Here is a 17,517-nt window from a genome sequence, read left to right on the forward strand (position 1 = left end):
CCAAGCCTGATGACCTGAGTTCATTCTCTCAGACCCACAACTGAAGAAGCAAACGGACTCCTGCAAATTGTCTTCTGACTTCCATGTGTATGACATAAATGTTCCCATATGTCCACACATGTGAATGCATGCACACACACATACAAATAAATAAGTGTAAAAAAACTGAGGCTGGAGAGATGGCTCAGAGGTTAAAAGCATTGCCTGCTTTTCCAAAGGTCCTGAGTTCAATTCCCAGCAACCACATGGTGGCTTACAACCATCTGTAATGGGGTCTGGTGCCTTCTTCTGGCCTGCAGGCATACATGCAGACAGAATATTGTATACATAATAAATAAATATTTAAAAAATAATAAAATAACAAAATAATAAAAAAACAATAAGCTGGGTGTTGGGATACACCTATAATCTAAGCAGTTGGGAAGCAAAGGCAGGAGGATTGCTGAAAGTTCAAAAGTTCAAGGCCTGCCAGGGCTCCACAGTGAGATCCTGTCTAAGATAAATAAAGTGAAGGGGGAGGAAACGTGAGCTTTCACAAACTGGCACAGGCGCTTCAGTGTTGTCAACCCCTTCTGCATGGACAGAGGTCACTCCAACTCATATAACTGCAAGGACACACGCAGGCACCAGCTCACCCTGCTGGCTGAATGTCCCAGTGTGGCTTCTCTAACTTCCACCCACTTGAGCTTCTTTTCCCGGACCTGTTTTCCTTGTCTCCTCCCCTGGGGTCAAAGCCCAAGAGGGCCAGTGAGGACACACTGTGGAGTCACAGAAGCCTGGACCTGCTGGCGTCTACTCTGGCTGCTTGCATTTTTTTCCCAGTCTCACGTGGTATACGTTTCACCATCTCGAGGGCCAGGACTTCTGCTCGGAGCATGTTGGAGGGGACAGTGACAGGAGGAGCAGCTCCTTAGCAGACTTCCAGACACCACAGAGCACAGCTGGAGGTGGTGGCACTTGAGATGGCACAGGACAGTCACTGAGAGAGGATGCGACTATGGGAGACAGAGCTGGAGCTGGGGAAGGGCAGCTCAGCGGCTTCCTTCATCTCTGTGCACAAAGTTAGAGCACGGCACACAATCAACACATCACTGGCCCCTCAGCCAGGCTCAGCCAGGCAGCACCTGAAGCCGTGGATGCTGGCTAGGATTCAGATCCACAGCTGCCTGGGTCTCAAGCCCGATCTATTTCTTGTGTACAGGTGGTCGTCTGAGGGGACATCTGCTCTGGGGCTCGGAGAATGGTGCAGGGACCTCCAGAATAAATTAACTCCCTTCAGAGCAGCGTAAAAGAGCAGACAGACAAAAATGAGAAACACAGAGAAGAAGCAAAAAAACACCAAGTTCTTCCCAAATTGAATATCATTCCGGGCCAGAATGATGGACATAAAAGATGCTGGAAACATGGCTGCGGTGACAAGAGCCACCTGACCAAATGCCAGTTATAAGTTCTTGCTTTCAGCCAACAAGGTCAAAGAATATTCCAGAACTACTGCTGCTGCTGCTGCTGCTGCTGCTGCTGCTGCTGAGCTCCAAAAGCAGAGGTGCTTCTCAGTTCCAAATGTCCCCAGGACAGTCAAGCTGCGAGCTCCGGATTCTCAGTTTTGCTTTTTGTACTGCAAGAAAGTAGAGGAGGACTCTGGTCATTTCACACGATGTCCCCACCTCCCCGCAGGGGTTTCTGGGAGGTGGTAGAATCCATGGGGAGACCCTCCACTGTCACATCTCTAGTTGATGCCCAACCCCTTCTTCTCTAGTGGAAAAGGTGAGGGGCTCAAGGGAGAGAGACTGAGAGGCTGGAGGTGTTGGGACTAAGCATGGCACTCACCACGGTCATCCTGAAGCTGAGTCTTGTCTGTGGGAGAAAATTCCCTGGCAGAGGAGGCCCAAAAGAAAACAGGGTTTTCTTTTTCTGTGTGTGGGTTGGTTTTTTGTTTCTTTGTTTTTCCTGTCAGGGATATGCCCAGTGCCTTGTGCAGTAGGCAAGCATCTCCCACTGAGCTGAATGCCCAATCTGAGTTTTCCAAATGGATTTTAAACCCCACATCTGGAGTATCTGGATTAGGAGGACAAGACTCTGGAGCTCCACTCCAACTCTCTGCATTTCTGACCGTCTTCCCCACCTGGAGTCCGGGTGGAGCTCCACTCCAGCGCCCCACATCAGACTTGCTGGAAGTCCTAGACATAGCCTAGTTTTTGTCAACTTCACATAAACTTGAGTCACCTGGGACAAGGCACCTTCAATTTAGGAATTGCTTCCATCTGATTGGCCTGTGTCTGTGGGGCATTTTCTTGATAAACGGTTAGTGTGGGAAAACCCAGCCTACTGTGGTCAGAGCTGCTGATGGGCAGTTGGCCCTGGGGTGTGTAAGATTAGCTGAGAAAGCCATGGGAAGCAGCCAGTTAGCAGCCTTCCTCTGTGGTGTCTGCTCCTGTTCCTGCCTCGGCTTCCCTTGATGGACGATATCCTGGAAGCCAAACAAACGCTTTCCTGCCCTAAGGTGGCCTCTGTCAGTGTTTTATCACAGTAAGAGAACTCAGGCAGCTTCCCTCCAAGCCAGACACAGCTATGCCACGGCAGACAGTAGAGCTGTCCTTCCAGGGGAACCTGCGCTCCTGTGCCCATGACAGCCCACTCCGCACTGCTAAGCAGTGATACGGCCTTCCAGGGTTAAGGGTGCTGAAAAAGACTGCAACCGTATAAGATCATTTTTCTACCTGGGTGAACAGGTGGCATGGACAGCCTGGTTTCAACTGTGATGCACAGGCGTCCCCTAGTGGCTGAGAAGGTTACAGCATCCCCGGAGCCAAGCAAGCACTGACCTTGTTCATGATCCAGTCGGCATCTTCAATGGCTCTTTTGATAATCTGCAGGATTCTCTCAGGGTTGTCTTCATCTGAGTGAACCCGGAAACCCTGTAAGGTTCACATAAAAGAACACGACCAAGCGAAATTCACAAGGTTGGTAAGTTCAGCACAAGTCCCAAGAGGCTTTGGAGTACGGTCACCTCTCAGCCCTGCTGAGTGTGCTCGTCCTGCTCACCTGGACATGACACAATGAAGCTTGGAGAGCCGACCCTGCTGCTCTTAGATAGCAGCGTTAGAGTGCTAGTCTACTTGACAGTACAAATGGTCGCGCAGCCAGCAGGGAAGATGAAAAGGAGGCCCACAGGTTATCGGGCAGCTGATCAGGGCTAAGGGGAGCTGCCAATCTCTGGTCTGATTTGTTCAGCAAAGGAATCTGCTTTGATCAAAGTGTGCTGGGCAGGGACTGGCCTGCCCCCCTCCCCCACCACACACACACACACACACACACACACCAGGTGCTGGTGCTGGGGAAGCAACAGAGAAGGGAAGGGAGGCATGGGGGACAATAGAGCCTGGGGAAATTCAACCAGGCTTGTGACCAGTGACCTGCGATCTAGGTTCACTGGCATGGTGAACCTGGGGGGTCTTCCAAGAGAATGAACTCCTCCCTCCCTTTCCTGTGTTCCCAACCCCCACATTCACCTACTCATGCCGGAGCCCACTCTGTGCCACCTCCAGGACATCTTCCCTGACTCCCCCAAAGCTAACTACTCCTTTATTTTTATTTATTTATTTATTTTTGAATTTTTCGAGACAGGGTTTCTCCATAGTTTTTTTTTGGTTCCTGTCCTGGAACTAGCTCTTGTAGACCAGGCTGGCCTAGAACTCACAGAGATTTGCCTGCCTCTGCCTCCCGAGTGCTGGGATTAAAGGCGTGCGCCACCACCGCCCGGCTAACTACTCCTATATGTTTCCCACAGCCTTCTATTGCTACCACTGTTTCTCTTTTTAAGATGGGATCTCACTATGTAGCCCTGGCTGGCCTGGAACTCACTAAGTGGACCACGATGGCCTTGACCTTGGAGAGATCCTTCTGTCTCTGCCTCTTGAGTGCTGGGATTAAAGACTTGTGCCACCCCCGCATCTCAGTTGTTTTTCTTTCCTATATCTGTATGGGGTTTATCATTTAGCTCCTTACATTTTTTATTATTTTGTTTGTGGTATGGGTGTTTTGCCTTGTACGTCCTGCACCATGTGACTGCAGTACCTGCAGAGGCCAGGAGAGGGCACTGGATCCCTGGAGCTGCTCCATGGGTGCAAAGACTAGACCCTGAACCCTCTGGAAGAGCTGCCAGTGCTCTTACCCTCTTGGCCATCTCCCAAGCCCCGGAAGTGATTTCTTATACGAAGGGAGCATAAAATGCAAAGGACTGCCGACCAGACTTCCCAGTTAACACTCTCCCGAGCTGGCGTTATTGCCCTTCTCATACAGAAGCATCTAAAGAAGCTGCAGGCACTGTGCCTGTGTCCCCTGAAAACCTGAGTTTCCTAACAAAGGGACAGCAACCAAACTCAGAAAATTAGCATCGATGTAGCCATTACCTAATCCCCGGCCTGCACTCTAGTTCCTGTCTGCTACCTGTTTCTCTAGCATAGGGCCTCTCGTTTACCGATGACATCCCTTCAGTCACTGTTAATCTAGAGCTGCTTGCCTTTCCTGGTGGTCCAGAAAACTTTGTTTTGCTTTTATTTATTGTTATCTAAGATAGGTCTTCTTACTGGGACCTGGGGCTAGCAATCCTCCTGTCTCTACCTCCCCAACGCTGGGATTACAAATGCAGGCCACCACCCAGCCTTCTCTGGGTGTTGAACTCTGGTCCTCATGCTAGCATGGCAAGCACTTTGTCAACTGCGCCCCCTCGCCCACCTCTACCCAGTCTATTTTCATATCCTCTGAGTTGTCTCCTTCAGGGCTCAGCACAGCGCTGAGATGCCAGCTGACACAGCCACTGTGCCACAGATGGAAGCCAGAGGTCAGCTGCCCACTTTTGCAGTGCCTCTTACAAAATGTCTAGGCCCGTTCCATGGCATCTGTGCCTCTGCCCCCCAGCAGACACCTCCCCCAGACCTGCTCCCACCTGCCTGACAGCATGCTTGTAGTGTTCCTGGATGCCCTTGGTTGGCAGCTGCCGGCAGCAACGCAACAAGTAACGGTACAGCTGCAGCGGTGTCTGGACAAGCTCTGCCCCCGGCAGTGGGGCCATCTGTGAGTCCTGGCCCTGAAAAACACAAACATCACTTTCATAGATATCAGGTCAATTCCAGAGAACCTGGTCTCCCATCCCAGCCCTCTGTGACCCATTTGCACAGAGGCTAGGCCCCCCCTAGTGGACCAATCCCAGAACCTACACCCTGGGCTGGGCGAGCCTTAGCATAGAGCAGGCCCACAAGCACCCCATGCAAGTGTGGAGGGAGATATGCCACCTTAGCCTACAGTCTTCTAAAGCTCAGGTGGGAGGAGGAAAGAGGAAATGGGCAGAAAACGCCAGGCAGCGATCAAGGTTGCCGACAGCACATATATCCTAGTTGGGGCATCAGGCAGGAGGGCGGGAAGCCCAAAGGTCCAAAGCTGCTAATCAAAGTATTGCCCCAAAGCCAGACTCACTGGCAAGACCAGAGTCTTCAGATTTCCTGGAGCTGGTACGACAGGCAGTGTTGAGCGGCCCGATGAGGATTCTGGAAACTGAACTCGGGTCCCCTGGAAGAATAGTCTGCTCTCGTAACCATTCTATCACGTGTTCTTCCAAAAGATCCCACGAGTCAATATGAACTTCTTCTTTATATGTGTGTGTGTGTGTGTGTGTGTGATAATACCCGACCTGACACCCCATTGTTACTCCATTCTCTCCCACACTTGGGACAAAGTGAGCTCTGACCCACTGTTCCAGATGCATCCATGTCAGCCCCAGGAATTCTTCCCAGAAGTTCCAGACAACCAAGGACATCAGTTCTCTACAGCTCCACATGGCAGTGCTGCCTTCGCGGACCCCTCTCCCTCTGGGAACCTCTTTCTGACTGTCCTCCTGGGAGGGAGTGACTCGCTGCTGCCATGCAGGTGTCTCTCACCGCTGGGCTGTGCCCAAGCCTCGGCACTGTGCCTGGCCCTCAGCAGGCTTCACACAGGATTAACTGAACCAATCGACCCCATTATCTCTTCAGTACAGGCTTGGGGTGGGGGTGCTCCCTGTGTGCCAGAGGAGGAGTCAAAGGTAGAGACTGGGTGACAGGTGTTAGTTTTAAAGAAGCAAGGGCATAGGAGAACGCCCCAGACTCTAGCTCCGTCGGATACCCCAACAATAAAAGGGAACCGTGACAGGCTGAGTTCAGAGGCGACTACGTTCTATTTCAAGCATGTCTTTCTGAAAAATACACGCTCGTCTCCACAGCTACATTGGCCATTTCCTCACGTCTCTTCCGGCTCGTGCTCTGCCACTGGATTGGTCTGCCCCTACCATACATTCTCCCTCCTAGTAAATGCCAGTTTTGCAGAACTCAGGGTGCACACGGGTTCAACCTGCCTGGCCAACCAGACTCTGGGATTCACACACGCAGGGATGGGACTGGAAAAGACCCCTCCCCAACCAGACTCCAGGAGTCTCATACACGCGGGGGTTAGATTGGAAAAGACCCCTCCCCAACCAGACTCCGGGATTTTCACACACGCAGGGATTGGACTGGAAAAGACCCCTCCCCAACTAGACTCAAAGTCCTCAAGGGATGCCATCTTGCCTCCTCTTGGCTCCAAGCAGAAGGCAGAGCTGGAACTTGCCAGAACAAAGTCCAAAGACCTCATTTAAGCCTTAGAACGCTTCTCCCATAAAAAAGCCTGGACACCAGAACTCTCAATAGCCGGATCATTCACTCCGATTACCAAACCAGCCTGGAATGGTGGTTCTGTTACCTTTGACCCAAAGAATTCCCATAGATCTTGACTCCCCACTTCTACTTCCAAGGGTTGGGGGTGTGGCTCAGTTGGCAGAGCACCTGTCTAGCATGAAGGAAGTTCGGGGCTCAGTCTCCCACACTACAAACAGAAGGCATGATGGTACAGGCCTCTGGTCCCAGCATTATAGCGATGGAGGCAGCGAAGTCAAAGGTCAAGGTCATCCTCCGCCTCTTAGTGAGTTTAAGACAAGCTGAGCTACAGGTCTCAAAAAATAAAACTCTATAATCCACTTCAACGGTTCCGGCGGTAAGGATGTCTAAGCAGGATAGACTCTTCAAGTCCCTGCTATCACCCTTCTGACTAGCCCTGGTTTGGCCTGGCCAGCAAAGGGGAACCCCATGGGAACTGTCATGGGCAGAACCCTGAAGGGCAAGCACAGAGGACACACTGCAGTCCCCACACGACAGGCAGCTTGGCTGGCAGGCTTCCCCAGACTATATAAAGTGCTAATCAAATATTGTAAAATGCTAGTCCAGAACAGATGGTTACCATCTGCATCCTCAAACTTAACATTTGGAAAGAGAACAACTTGGCTTTGCTGCTTTAAAACCCAAGCAATACTTAGTAACCAACCCAGCAAGTATGGGCGGAAGATTATTTTCAGCTCAATTATATTACTTAGTCATTCTCAGTAATAACAAGTAGAGAATGCATGTGTGGGTCCACTGAGAGGAGCTGAACTAAAAATGTTTTAATTTAATTTAAAGTGTGGGTTTACTATTATTAAGGGGCCATGAACCTCCCAGCTCCATTAGCACAGCTACAGTCAAGCCCTCTGACCCTGGGAATGCTCATTTCTCTCACTGTGCCCTTCGGACTTGACCTTAGCCTCACAGCCCAGCCCTGGGCCTCAGTTAGAGCTCCATCTCCCAGGCAACCACACTAAGATCGCCACCTGCAACCCAACTACTCCCTTTCCTTCGATCCCTGAGCCCCTGGCTTGAAATCCCATTGAATTCCACCTCTCTGTGCCTCTTAGATTTATGGCCCCTTCTAGTCCAGATCCGTTCTGTCTCAGCTGCCACAGTCTGGAGCTGACCTCCTTGCCCTCTCCCCATTTCCCTATCTGTTCTCCACCCCACAGCCTGACTGAACCTGAAAAATGGATCTCAGGGTACCCAGTCCCCTCCAAACCCCCAGTATTCATTCCCATAACTTGTCATTCTGGCAACTTTCCTCAAAATGGGGAACAGCTACTTGAATTTATTTTAAGCAGCCTACGAATGGACATCTTTTCATCATAATGATGTAATATTTACCTACATAAGTAAGAAAAATTCAATTTCATAGATATTATGTTTAAAACAGTTTTGGTTTTGCTGTTGTTTTAAGGAACGGGCACAGAAATGTACCAAGCAAATCAAGAAGCAGTCAAAATGAGGAGCTGGCAGAAACAGTGAGAGTGGGACTGAGTAGGGATGGTGCTGGCCTGCAGAACACACCCAGGTTCTTTCCCATGGCCCAGGAAGTCCGGTGTCTGCCTCGCCCATCCCTCAAGCCAAGTTCAGGCAAAATGAGCTCTAGATGGGGCAGTATGGGGCAGCTGTGTCTAGGGATGGTCTCCCACACCGTGACAGGCGACAGAGGGCTTGACATGAAACAGACGTATTAGTCTTGGTCCTCAGAGAAGCAGAACCTTTAGAAGGTGAGTGTGTGTGTAAGGGGGTGACTGTGTGTATATGTGTGTTCGAGAGTATGTGTGAGTGTGGGCATGGGTGGGGGGTGTGAGTATGTGGGGGTGTCTGTGTATTATTGTGAAGAGCCACCAGGACCATGGTAACTCTTATAAAGGAAAACATTTAATTGGGTGACTTACAGTTTCAGAGGTTTGGTCCATTATCATCATGGCAGGACATGGAGCTGGAGAAGGAACTGAGAGTGGAGAAGGAGCTACATCTTGATGTCACAGTCAACAAGAAGTGAACTGTCTCTCTAAGTGTAGCTTGGGCATAGGAGACCTCAAAGCCCACCCCCAAAGTGACAAACTTCCTCTAACAAGGCCACACCTCCTAATAGTGTCACTCCCTATAAGCTTATAGGGGCCAATTACATTCAAACTACCACACTGAGTGAGTATATGCGTGTATTACAAGGAATGTGTCATGTAATTCCGGAAACTGGCAAGCCCCAAATCTGCAAAGCTTGACTCTAACCCTAAGAGGGAAAGTTGCCAAGAAACCAGGAAGAGTCTGTCCCAGTTCAAATGGCTCCAAGAGAAGAGAATTCTTTCCTATGTTGGAAAGGCTCAGGCTACTCAATCTACAACAGTTAACTTGTAAACATCTAACGCCCTCCAGATAGTACAGACATAGCAGCCACTGAGGCCAAGGACCACCCAGGACCACTGAACTGTGCAGCAGGGAACTCCACATCTTCTGACCTACATCTCTAACCGTAAGACTGCCACAGGCACAGGTAGAGAACAGGAAGAGAGAACGTGGCTTCAACTGTAAACAAATCCTTTTGGTTTCCTAAATTCTTTTACAATATCCTATAGTGGTCAGGCCTTTAGGGGACTAAATGAGACTGGAGATGTGGCTCACCAGGATGACTGGAGTTCACAGAGCTCCACCTCCCTCTGCCTCCTGAGCACTGGGATTTAAAGGTGTGTGCCACCAAGCCAAGCCTAAACACGTGTTTTTAAAAAGACTGAATGGGGCCCATTTACATGAATGAAAACAGTCGGCTTGACTCAGTCTACTAATTTAAACCTAAAAACACTCTCCCGGAGACACCCAGAATAACACTTGCATCCATTCAAGCTGACACACAATGAAAACTTCCTAGTAGAAGTCTACAACCACTTGTTGACAATCCTCTTCCCTTGGCCTGCAATGCCCCTGTGGCATCCGACCGCTGGCCTCACGCTTCCACACTCAGCTCTGGGTCCAGCACCTCCTGGAGGCCCTCACGAACACAGAACACCCCACACCGCCCTGTACCATGCTCAGGTCACCTGTGGTGACCACCCTGCTTCGCGCTAGCCCTGACTTCCAGCACCTGTGTACAAGGACAGCCCTGCCAGGCATTCTCCAAGGGAAGTTTGTGTTTTATCAACCTCCCACCAAAACCTTCCGCAGCTGTACTCCAGCTGACACTGTCGAGCTGGTACGAGACTCTGCCAGCATTATGAGGATTGCTTGATACTGTGGTTGTGTAGTTCGCGCTTATCCGCAGATGATGCAGGTGCAAGCATTAAGAAGAAATACGTTACAGGCTTTGCAGCCATTCCAAACAGTTCAACAAAAGCCAGTCCGCAGAGAGAAGGGGCAGACTAAGAAGAGACACAAATGTTAAGAGCGTTTCTACTCGAGGTCTGAGCTCTGTTCTGATCCAGCGAGTCCACCACCCACATCTAACTCTCGAGGTCCCTTTGTCATCCTCTTTCCAGCACAGGGTGAAGACATTGCCCCAAGGTCCTGCCCCAGTCTGTACTTCTGATGCTTCCACATCCTTCCCCCTCACCCCTCCACTCTCAAGCACACGGCCCACGTGTGAGAAACAGGTTGACTGTTCTGACCTGTTCCATGAGCAATGACCCTGTCAACTCCCTATGACCTGAGAATTCAAGAAATGCAGCCCAGACTGCATTCTCTGCTCAGACCCTAGGACCCTGGCATCCACTTCAAAGCACCTTTCCCCATGAACTGTTACTAAGTCTGTCTCCCCATCTTGTACTGCCTTAGACAATCACAGTCGGTCGCACAGTCTTTGGGGTGCCTGACTGTTCATTAAGTCATCTGGATACAATGAAAGCACGGAACAATCACACACACGGACAAAGAGAATTAGTCTGGTCTGCCATCAGCACAGCTCGTCCATGCAATGTCTCTCCAAGCAGCTGAGTTTGCAGTCTTCAGGAAACCACTGAAAAGACCTGCTTATCCAGAATCTTCCGAAAAGCTGCTGTCGTATTTGATCACCTTCCCACAAAGAGGCTAATTAGTCCCTAGCAATTGTGACAGTTTTTCACATACTACCTCATTAAGTACAGCAATACTAGAGGGTAGGTCTTGTTGCCCCCATTTTATAGATAAGAAAACCAAGGCTCAGCGAAGCTATGGTTTGTCAGTGGCCACATAGTTGTGCAGTCGGGAAGGGAACTAACCCTAAGCCTATTTGATTCTGAAGCCTCTTTGCCATCTGCTAAAATGCGTATGCCTAAGAACATTACAGAAGGCTGGAGGGTAACCCAGTGAACTGCCTAGCGTGTGCAAGGCCCTGAGTTCAGTCCCCAGCACTAAAAAAGAAAAAAGTGCTGGCCAGATCATGACCAAGGTCCCCACCCATAAAGAACTCTCCTGGGCTTATGCAAGAGCGGGCTCAGTCACTGACACACACACTTGTCTGGACTATTAATTCACAACTCAGCTGCAAATCCTTGCTCTCCCTGCCTTTCTGGAACACACGTGCCTTACAGCACCCTCTCTCACAGAGACTGAAAAAATTCAGACTAATGTCAATTACACAAGGAAAAAAGAAAAGAATACTTTGAAAACAAATCTTTAGGTGGGCATTAGTGGAACACGCCTTTAACCCCAGCACTGGGGAGGCAGAGACATGTAGGGCTCTGTGAGTTCAAAGCTAGCCTGGTCTAGAGATTGGGTTCCAGGACAGCCAGGGCTACACAGAGGAAAAAACAAAACAAACAAACAAACCTCACTGAGCGGTAGGATGACTTAGACACAGGCCTTACAACCTGAGTCCAAAACCCTGGATCCCACAAGGTGGCAGGAGAGAACCAGTTCCCAAAGGCAGTCCTCTGACTTCCGCCTGTGACATCACACACAATTTACAAAAACGAATGGACCTGGTGGCAAACAGCTGTAATCCAGTTCTCAGGAGGTAGAGGCAAGAGACTTGGGAGTTCAATGTCCAGCCCCAGGCCACAGAGCAGGCTAGGCTATCCAAGATCCTATCTTAAAACAAAACCAATTTACAAAACTCAAAAAAGACCATGATCTATTACAGGAAAGGGGGGCGGTGGCACAAGGGGACTTCCTGGGTGCCAAATGGTACTGCTGGCACAGCAGGCGAAGAAGAAAGGACCCAGCCCTTGTAAGGTCACTGCCCTTTTTCCTCACCTGTGTCCTAGCACAGGGCATCTAAAAATAATTCGAAAAAGAGTCATACATTTAAAAAGATAATGGAACTGCAGAAAATAACCCGAAATCATGCCCATTGAGCACTGATAAAAGCTAAATTAAGCCTGCACCAGCCATTTTTTAAAATATGCAATTAATCTTCTTGATGGAGGAAAGTTGAAAAATAGGTATGGTGTGCTCCCTGCCCCCGCCCACCCCAGGGCTCCATCTGGCATATTTATGTTCTGCCAGCCGGCCTGCCTCCCCTAGCCCTCTACCACAGAACGAAGGTCAGCCCAGCCTCCCCTCATTCCCACTGGCACAAGCTTAGGGTATAGCTCTATGCTCATCCCTGTGGGAGGTGAGGATTTTGGAGATGAATCCTGGGGGCTGACCACGCCAGGCAATCTTTTCCCACGGGGCTGTTCCTAGCTCCTGATTAGCAGGTAACTAAGCAGTCTCTTCTGTTTTGGCCAGTTCTCACGTGCCACCCAAGGACATTTCACACTTTAGCCTTCCTTTTCGTTGCCTGCCCCCCACCTTATACCCAGAGGACAGGCACGTGATAGTTAAGACTTCAAATGAGTCCCAACAGCCATTACAGGGAGAATGGCGAGATAAAACCTGTTCCAGGCCGACCTTGGAAAAACATTCTATAATAAAAAGAATGAAGTGCTGATTTATGCTACCGCGTGTGAACCTTGAAGTAGGCGTGCGAGATGCAGGAAACCAAAAACAGGGGGCTACATAACGTATGATTGAGTCTGAACATTCTATGAAGTGTTCAGAATTTGGCAAATCTATGGAAAGTGGAGAAGTGGTTGCCTAGCGCAGAAAAAAAGGAAAAGGCGTTGCCTGAAAACGGAGCTAGGTTTTTTTGCTTGTTTTTTCGAGACAGGGTTTTTGTTGTTGTTTAGGCACAATAAATATTCTAAAATCCAGAGTGGTGGCAGATGTACAACTGCCAACTGCGCATCTAAAGGTTATTAAACGTGTGCGTTTTAAATGGGCACTGGCCGATAATCCCAATATACGTGGGAGGCTGAGGCAGGAGGATTACGAATTTGAGGCCAGCCTGGGCTAAATATTGCAGAAACCAAAATGATCCCAGTTACTCCTGATAACAAGGTGTTCTCATAGACCGACTGAGAGAAGAGGGGCGCGTCTCCTCTTTGAAAATCAAAGATCGAAGCTGCTCCATTCGAGTGCGGATGCCAGCAGCACATGGCGGAGACTAGCTCCCTGCATCCTCCCAGCCCGCATCCCGGCCTCCCACGCTCCTCCACGGCGCCGGGACTAGGCCTGCGACAGGTGCCGCCATCTCTCGGGGAAGCCCGGAGCACCCGCAGATCGCCCCCAAGGCTTCCACAGATCCCGGCCCTGCAGACAGCCTCGGTAATCCCCAGCCCGCCCACGCCGCCCGAGTCCCCGCCCTGGGCCCACGCAGCGGGGCTCACCCGCCTTCCGGGCGTACGCCAACTCGAGACAGCGCGAGCGACGAGTGCGCCTGCGCGGCGGAAGCCAGGGCAGCCCCGCCCCCGCCCGGTGCCTGAGTGCCCTCTGCCGGCCGCCAGCGGGACTCGGTGTCCTACTGGGTGCGGGCATCCTGATCCGACCCCACCCAGTTGGCCTTACCCACAGCCTTCTTTTCCTGTCTTCCTTACTTAACCTTGGATACAAGCCCTGGAAGCCAGCTCTTCCTTATATTCCCAAGAGTGGATTGTGCTAGAATATTAGGGGTGCTCAAGATCTTTGTAAAGGCTTCTTGGAGGACTTGTCCCGAACCTCTCGTGTTGATGACCGGAATTATGTTTGGATGAGAGTCTGCATTTTGAGTCGCTTCATCAAATTACAGTCCCACAACACCTGTCAGAAGAATACATATGACAGTAATAGGCATGCTTCTTTTCAGACTCAGCTATAATTATAATTGAGGGAAAGAATACAGAATCTCAACTCACAGCTACTGCCAGGATCATTCTTTGAAAACGAAATAATGCTGATTCATTAAATGGGCTCTCCCCACTTGCGCATGTTTAAAGGCAGAATGCTTCTCTGAATTGACTTAAATGCAAGTTTTATATCCTGAAAGAAATAAAGATGAGTCTTTATCGGGAGACAAACGCCCTGTTCAATGAAGCTGCAAGCTTCTCGGGGCTGCTGTCTGAAAGGCAGTGATGGGACCAGTGGATAACATTGCTTCTCTTCACATGTCTCTCTTCTCTGAGGCTTTTTAATCCTGTCTGTATGAAAAGCCTGATTTCCTTACACACACTCCTTGTGTAGTTGCTTTAACAAGACAGTTTCTTATAATGTCTGTTTTTCTTCATTTTTAAAAAAGAAAATATGGCTATCTAGCAGCACCCAGAAATCTATTTTCCTTCCTCTTAGGAAGCAGGGGCTATCTGTTAACAGAACTTTTTCTTTTCCCCGTTCCTTCTTTGTAATCCCATTCCACCCCGCTACCAGCACCCCTCTTTTTCTCTTTACCTAACACACTACACTGTCTCCAAACCAGTGTGGGAAGATTCCGCTCCTGGAATACCCAGATAATTACCTTCATTTATTTTCAATATGTAGACGTGGACCAAATATATCTGAAAGATCCAATCGGGCCCTCATAAATCAGCCCTCTTATTTATCTATGCATAATCAGGGCACATCATTAGCACAGATCCAATCAATAAATCATTATACTTTTAGAGCCCTCACTAGGAACACTCTGCAGCAACACCATTCCACTCCCGAGTTCAACATTAGGAGCCTTTCACGTTTTTCAGCAGTATCACAGTCTGTTCTCTCATCCCTGCTCTTTTGTTCCTAGATCTCTGTGTTCCTGCTTCAGAAGTCTCATCCTAATACCTAGGGCTCATAAAATATTCAAGAAGCAAGCTGTTAGCTCTACCGCCAAAAGCTCCACCTTCGTGGCTCTTGTGTTACTCCTGTCTTTATAGAGATGCAGCATTTATTGTTCGAAGAAGAAGAAGAAGAAGAAGAAGAAGAAGAAGAATTACCACAAGGAGAGGTGTAGGCAGCACTCCCTTTATTTTACCAAGTCACAGTGGAAGTTTGGTTTTAAGAATAGTCCAATTTAAAAAAGAAAGAAAGAAAGAAAGAAAGAAAGAAAGAATAGTCCAATTGTGATTCTTTTCAACTTGACAGGAACTTTAGATTTCATTTCAATAAAAACTAAAGAATTCTTTTTTTTTTTTTTTTTTTGGTGTTTTCCAAGACAGGTTTTTTCTGTGTATCTTTGGCTGTCCTGGGACTCACTTTGTAGACCAGGCAGATCTGCCTGCCTCCGCCTCCCGAGTGCTGAGATTAAAGGTGTGCGCCACCACCACCCGGCTGTAAAACTAAAAAATCCTTACCAGTCTCAAAATTCACTAAAAAGACAGCAGGCCCACAACCTAATGAAAACTCAACCATTCTTATGCCATTTTCTTCTACACTGAAATTTCAGCAGCTATGTGCCCTCATATCAGGTTGTGTGATATTTACAGGTAAACAGAACTTTAAAGACCTTTTGCTTAAGAAATTTATCACTCAAGGGTTTGCTGTGTATACAGGAGATTCTTCTCACTGGGGAATTCATCAACTTCACTAAGAAATACATGGCCATGTTCTCTTGCTTTCTGAGATGTCTTTTAGCCTGACAGAGCCAAATTTGTAACACTCTGTAGAAAAAGGGGCAAGAGCCCTGGGGCTTTCAGTTTTAATTGACCTCTGAATTTTAAAAATCACGTTTATTTGCTTATTATTATGTGTGTACGTGCCGTAGAGTGTGTACATGGTGTGGTGTGTGTACATGGTGTGGTGTGTGTATGTGCCGTAGAGTGTGTACGTGCTGTGGTGTGTACGTGCTGTTGTGTGTATATGTGCTGTGGTGTGTACGTGCTGTTGTGTGTGTACATGCTGTGGTGTGGGGTCAGAAGACAACCAAGGGAGTCCGTTGTCTTCCACCATGTGGGTCCAGAAAGTCAAACTCAGGTCATCAGACTTGACAGCAAGTTCCTTTACTCACTGAGCCAGATCCCTAGCCCCATTTCCAGATTTCAAAGAGAAATGATACATTTGCATGCTTTGATTAAATCATGTTATTGTCTCAAAGGTTGACCATGTAAATAATTCAAATTAATTCATAAATGTACAATGGGTTTAATAAGCATAATAAAGACTTAGAAGAAAATACTTAGGGCCTTCAATCTGCCCTTGCTCCCAGTCCCCCCAGCTCAGATTTCTCTGAGCACACAGGATGAAGACTACCTTGGCGTTCTCTTCTATTCAAAATATGCAAAGTTGCTATTTACCAGTTTGCAATTTGCATGACTCAAATTCTGCCAGAACACAGGGTGAGGGGCACAGGGTGACAGGTGAGTATGCCAAAAGAGATCACCAAGGCAAAAATGGAAAAATCCAGTGTACAGATCTTTGCCACCCTGGGTGTTGCAGAATACAGCCCTGGCTGATAAGAGAGGTTTGTTAGTAAGACAATGGAAACATTGGGTGTGAAAGGTTACATGAGCGCTCACACGTCTAGTGTCTTTTCTTCTGTAATTACTGGGTGGGAAAGGGGGATGAGCAGAGATGCAGGATTTTTATAAAAAGGAGTATAAAAGAGAAAGGCAGAGCCATGACTAGTCCCAGAATACTCTACAGGATGGAGTCTAATCTTTCAGGACTTTGGTCTTGTGTTACTTTCTACAGCACCATAAATCCAACCTGCCTGGCTAGAACACATCATTCTCCATCTCTCTGGTGTGTTCTCTAGTAATTTATTGACAGTAGCTGCATGTGAAACCACATAGATAATTAGACACAAGCCATCTCTGGAGTTGAGTCTCCACTTTCTTGTCTGTTGAAAACATGTCTCACAATTTAAGACTGTAATTAACATATACACCCATATCCACAATTTTCATATAAATTACATTTGCAATGGAACTTTTCATAAAAAGATTAAGTGTAGCCAGACATGGAGATGCGTGACTACGAAGCCAGCACTAGGGTGGGGTGAAACAGAATCATGAGTTTGAGACAATCCTAGACTAAATAGCAAGACTTCACTAAAACTACTGGTCCGGCCATGATGGTACACACCTTTACTCCCAGAACTCAGAAGGCAGAATCTCTGTGAGCTCAAGAGCAGCTTGGTTCAGTTCGAGTTGCAGGACATGAAGAATCTTAAAATGGCCACAGATAAGAATTCAATGCCAGGGGCCTGGAGAGATGGCTCAGCAGTTAAGAGCTCTGGCTACTCTTCCAAAAGACTTGGGGTTCAATTCCCAGCACCCACACAGCGGCTCACAACTGTCTGTAACTCCAGTGCCAGGGGATTCAACACCCTCACACAGACATACATGCAGACAAAACACCAATGCACATAAACAAAAATAAAATAGGACTGGAGAGATGGCTCAGCCATTAAAATCTAGGCTCACAACCAAAATAAAAATAAATAAATCATTTAAAAAGAATAAAAAGAGTTCAATGCCACAGCTCACCAAAATGAAGGAAATAATTATTAAATAAGATTAGTTGGAGAAAGAAGGAAAGAGGAAGACAAGAAGGAGGAGGAGAGGAGAGACCTAGGGGCAGGAGAAGGGAGGTAACCTTGTCA

At 48.3% G+C, this 17,517-nt stretch overlaps 1 protein-coding gene across 3 annotated transcripts; it reads right to left on the reverse strand.

Annotated features, from left to right (window-relative positions):
- Positions 1-284: 284 nt before the first annotated feature.
- Positions 285-13,628, reverse strand: Lyrm9 (LYR motif containing 9). Of its 3 annotated transcripts, none has more exons than XM_041665308.1 (4): positions 13,533-13,628; positions 4,946-5,086; positions 2,823-2,915; positions 285-1,615 (listed from the first exon to the last, which is right to left on the reverse strand). In XM_041665308.1, the coding sequence occupies exons 2-4, from the start codon at positions 5,069-5,071 to the stop codon at positions 1,598-1,600; spliced, it is 237 nt and encodes a 78-aa protein (XP_041521242.1). In that variant the 5' UTR covers positions 5,072-5,086; positions 13,533-13,628; the 3' UTR covers positions 285-1,597. The 3 variants fall into 3 exon arrangements, with proteins under 3 accessions (XP_041521242.1, XP_041521240.1, XP_041521241.1); XM_041665306.1 differs by lacking the exon at positions 13,533-13,628 and adding an exon at positions 13,355-13,410; XM_041665307.1 differs by lacking the exon at positions 13,533-13,628 and adding an exon at positions 5,473-5,560.
- Between the last annotated feature and the right edge of the window lie 3,889 nt (positions 13,629-17,517).

The sequence above is a fragment of the Microtus oregoni genome, unplaced genomic scaffold (genome assembly GCF_018167655.1).
Source record: "Microtus oregoni isolate MIOR12 unplaced genomic scaffold, Mior012 000015F_ref0000493, whole genome shotgun sequence".
NCBI classification, from domain to species: Eukaryota; Metazoa; Chordata; class Mammalia; order Rodentia; family Cricetidae; genus Microtus; species Microtus oregoni.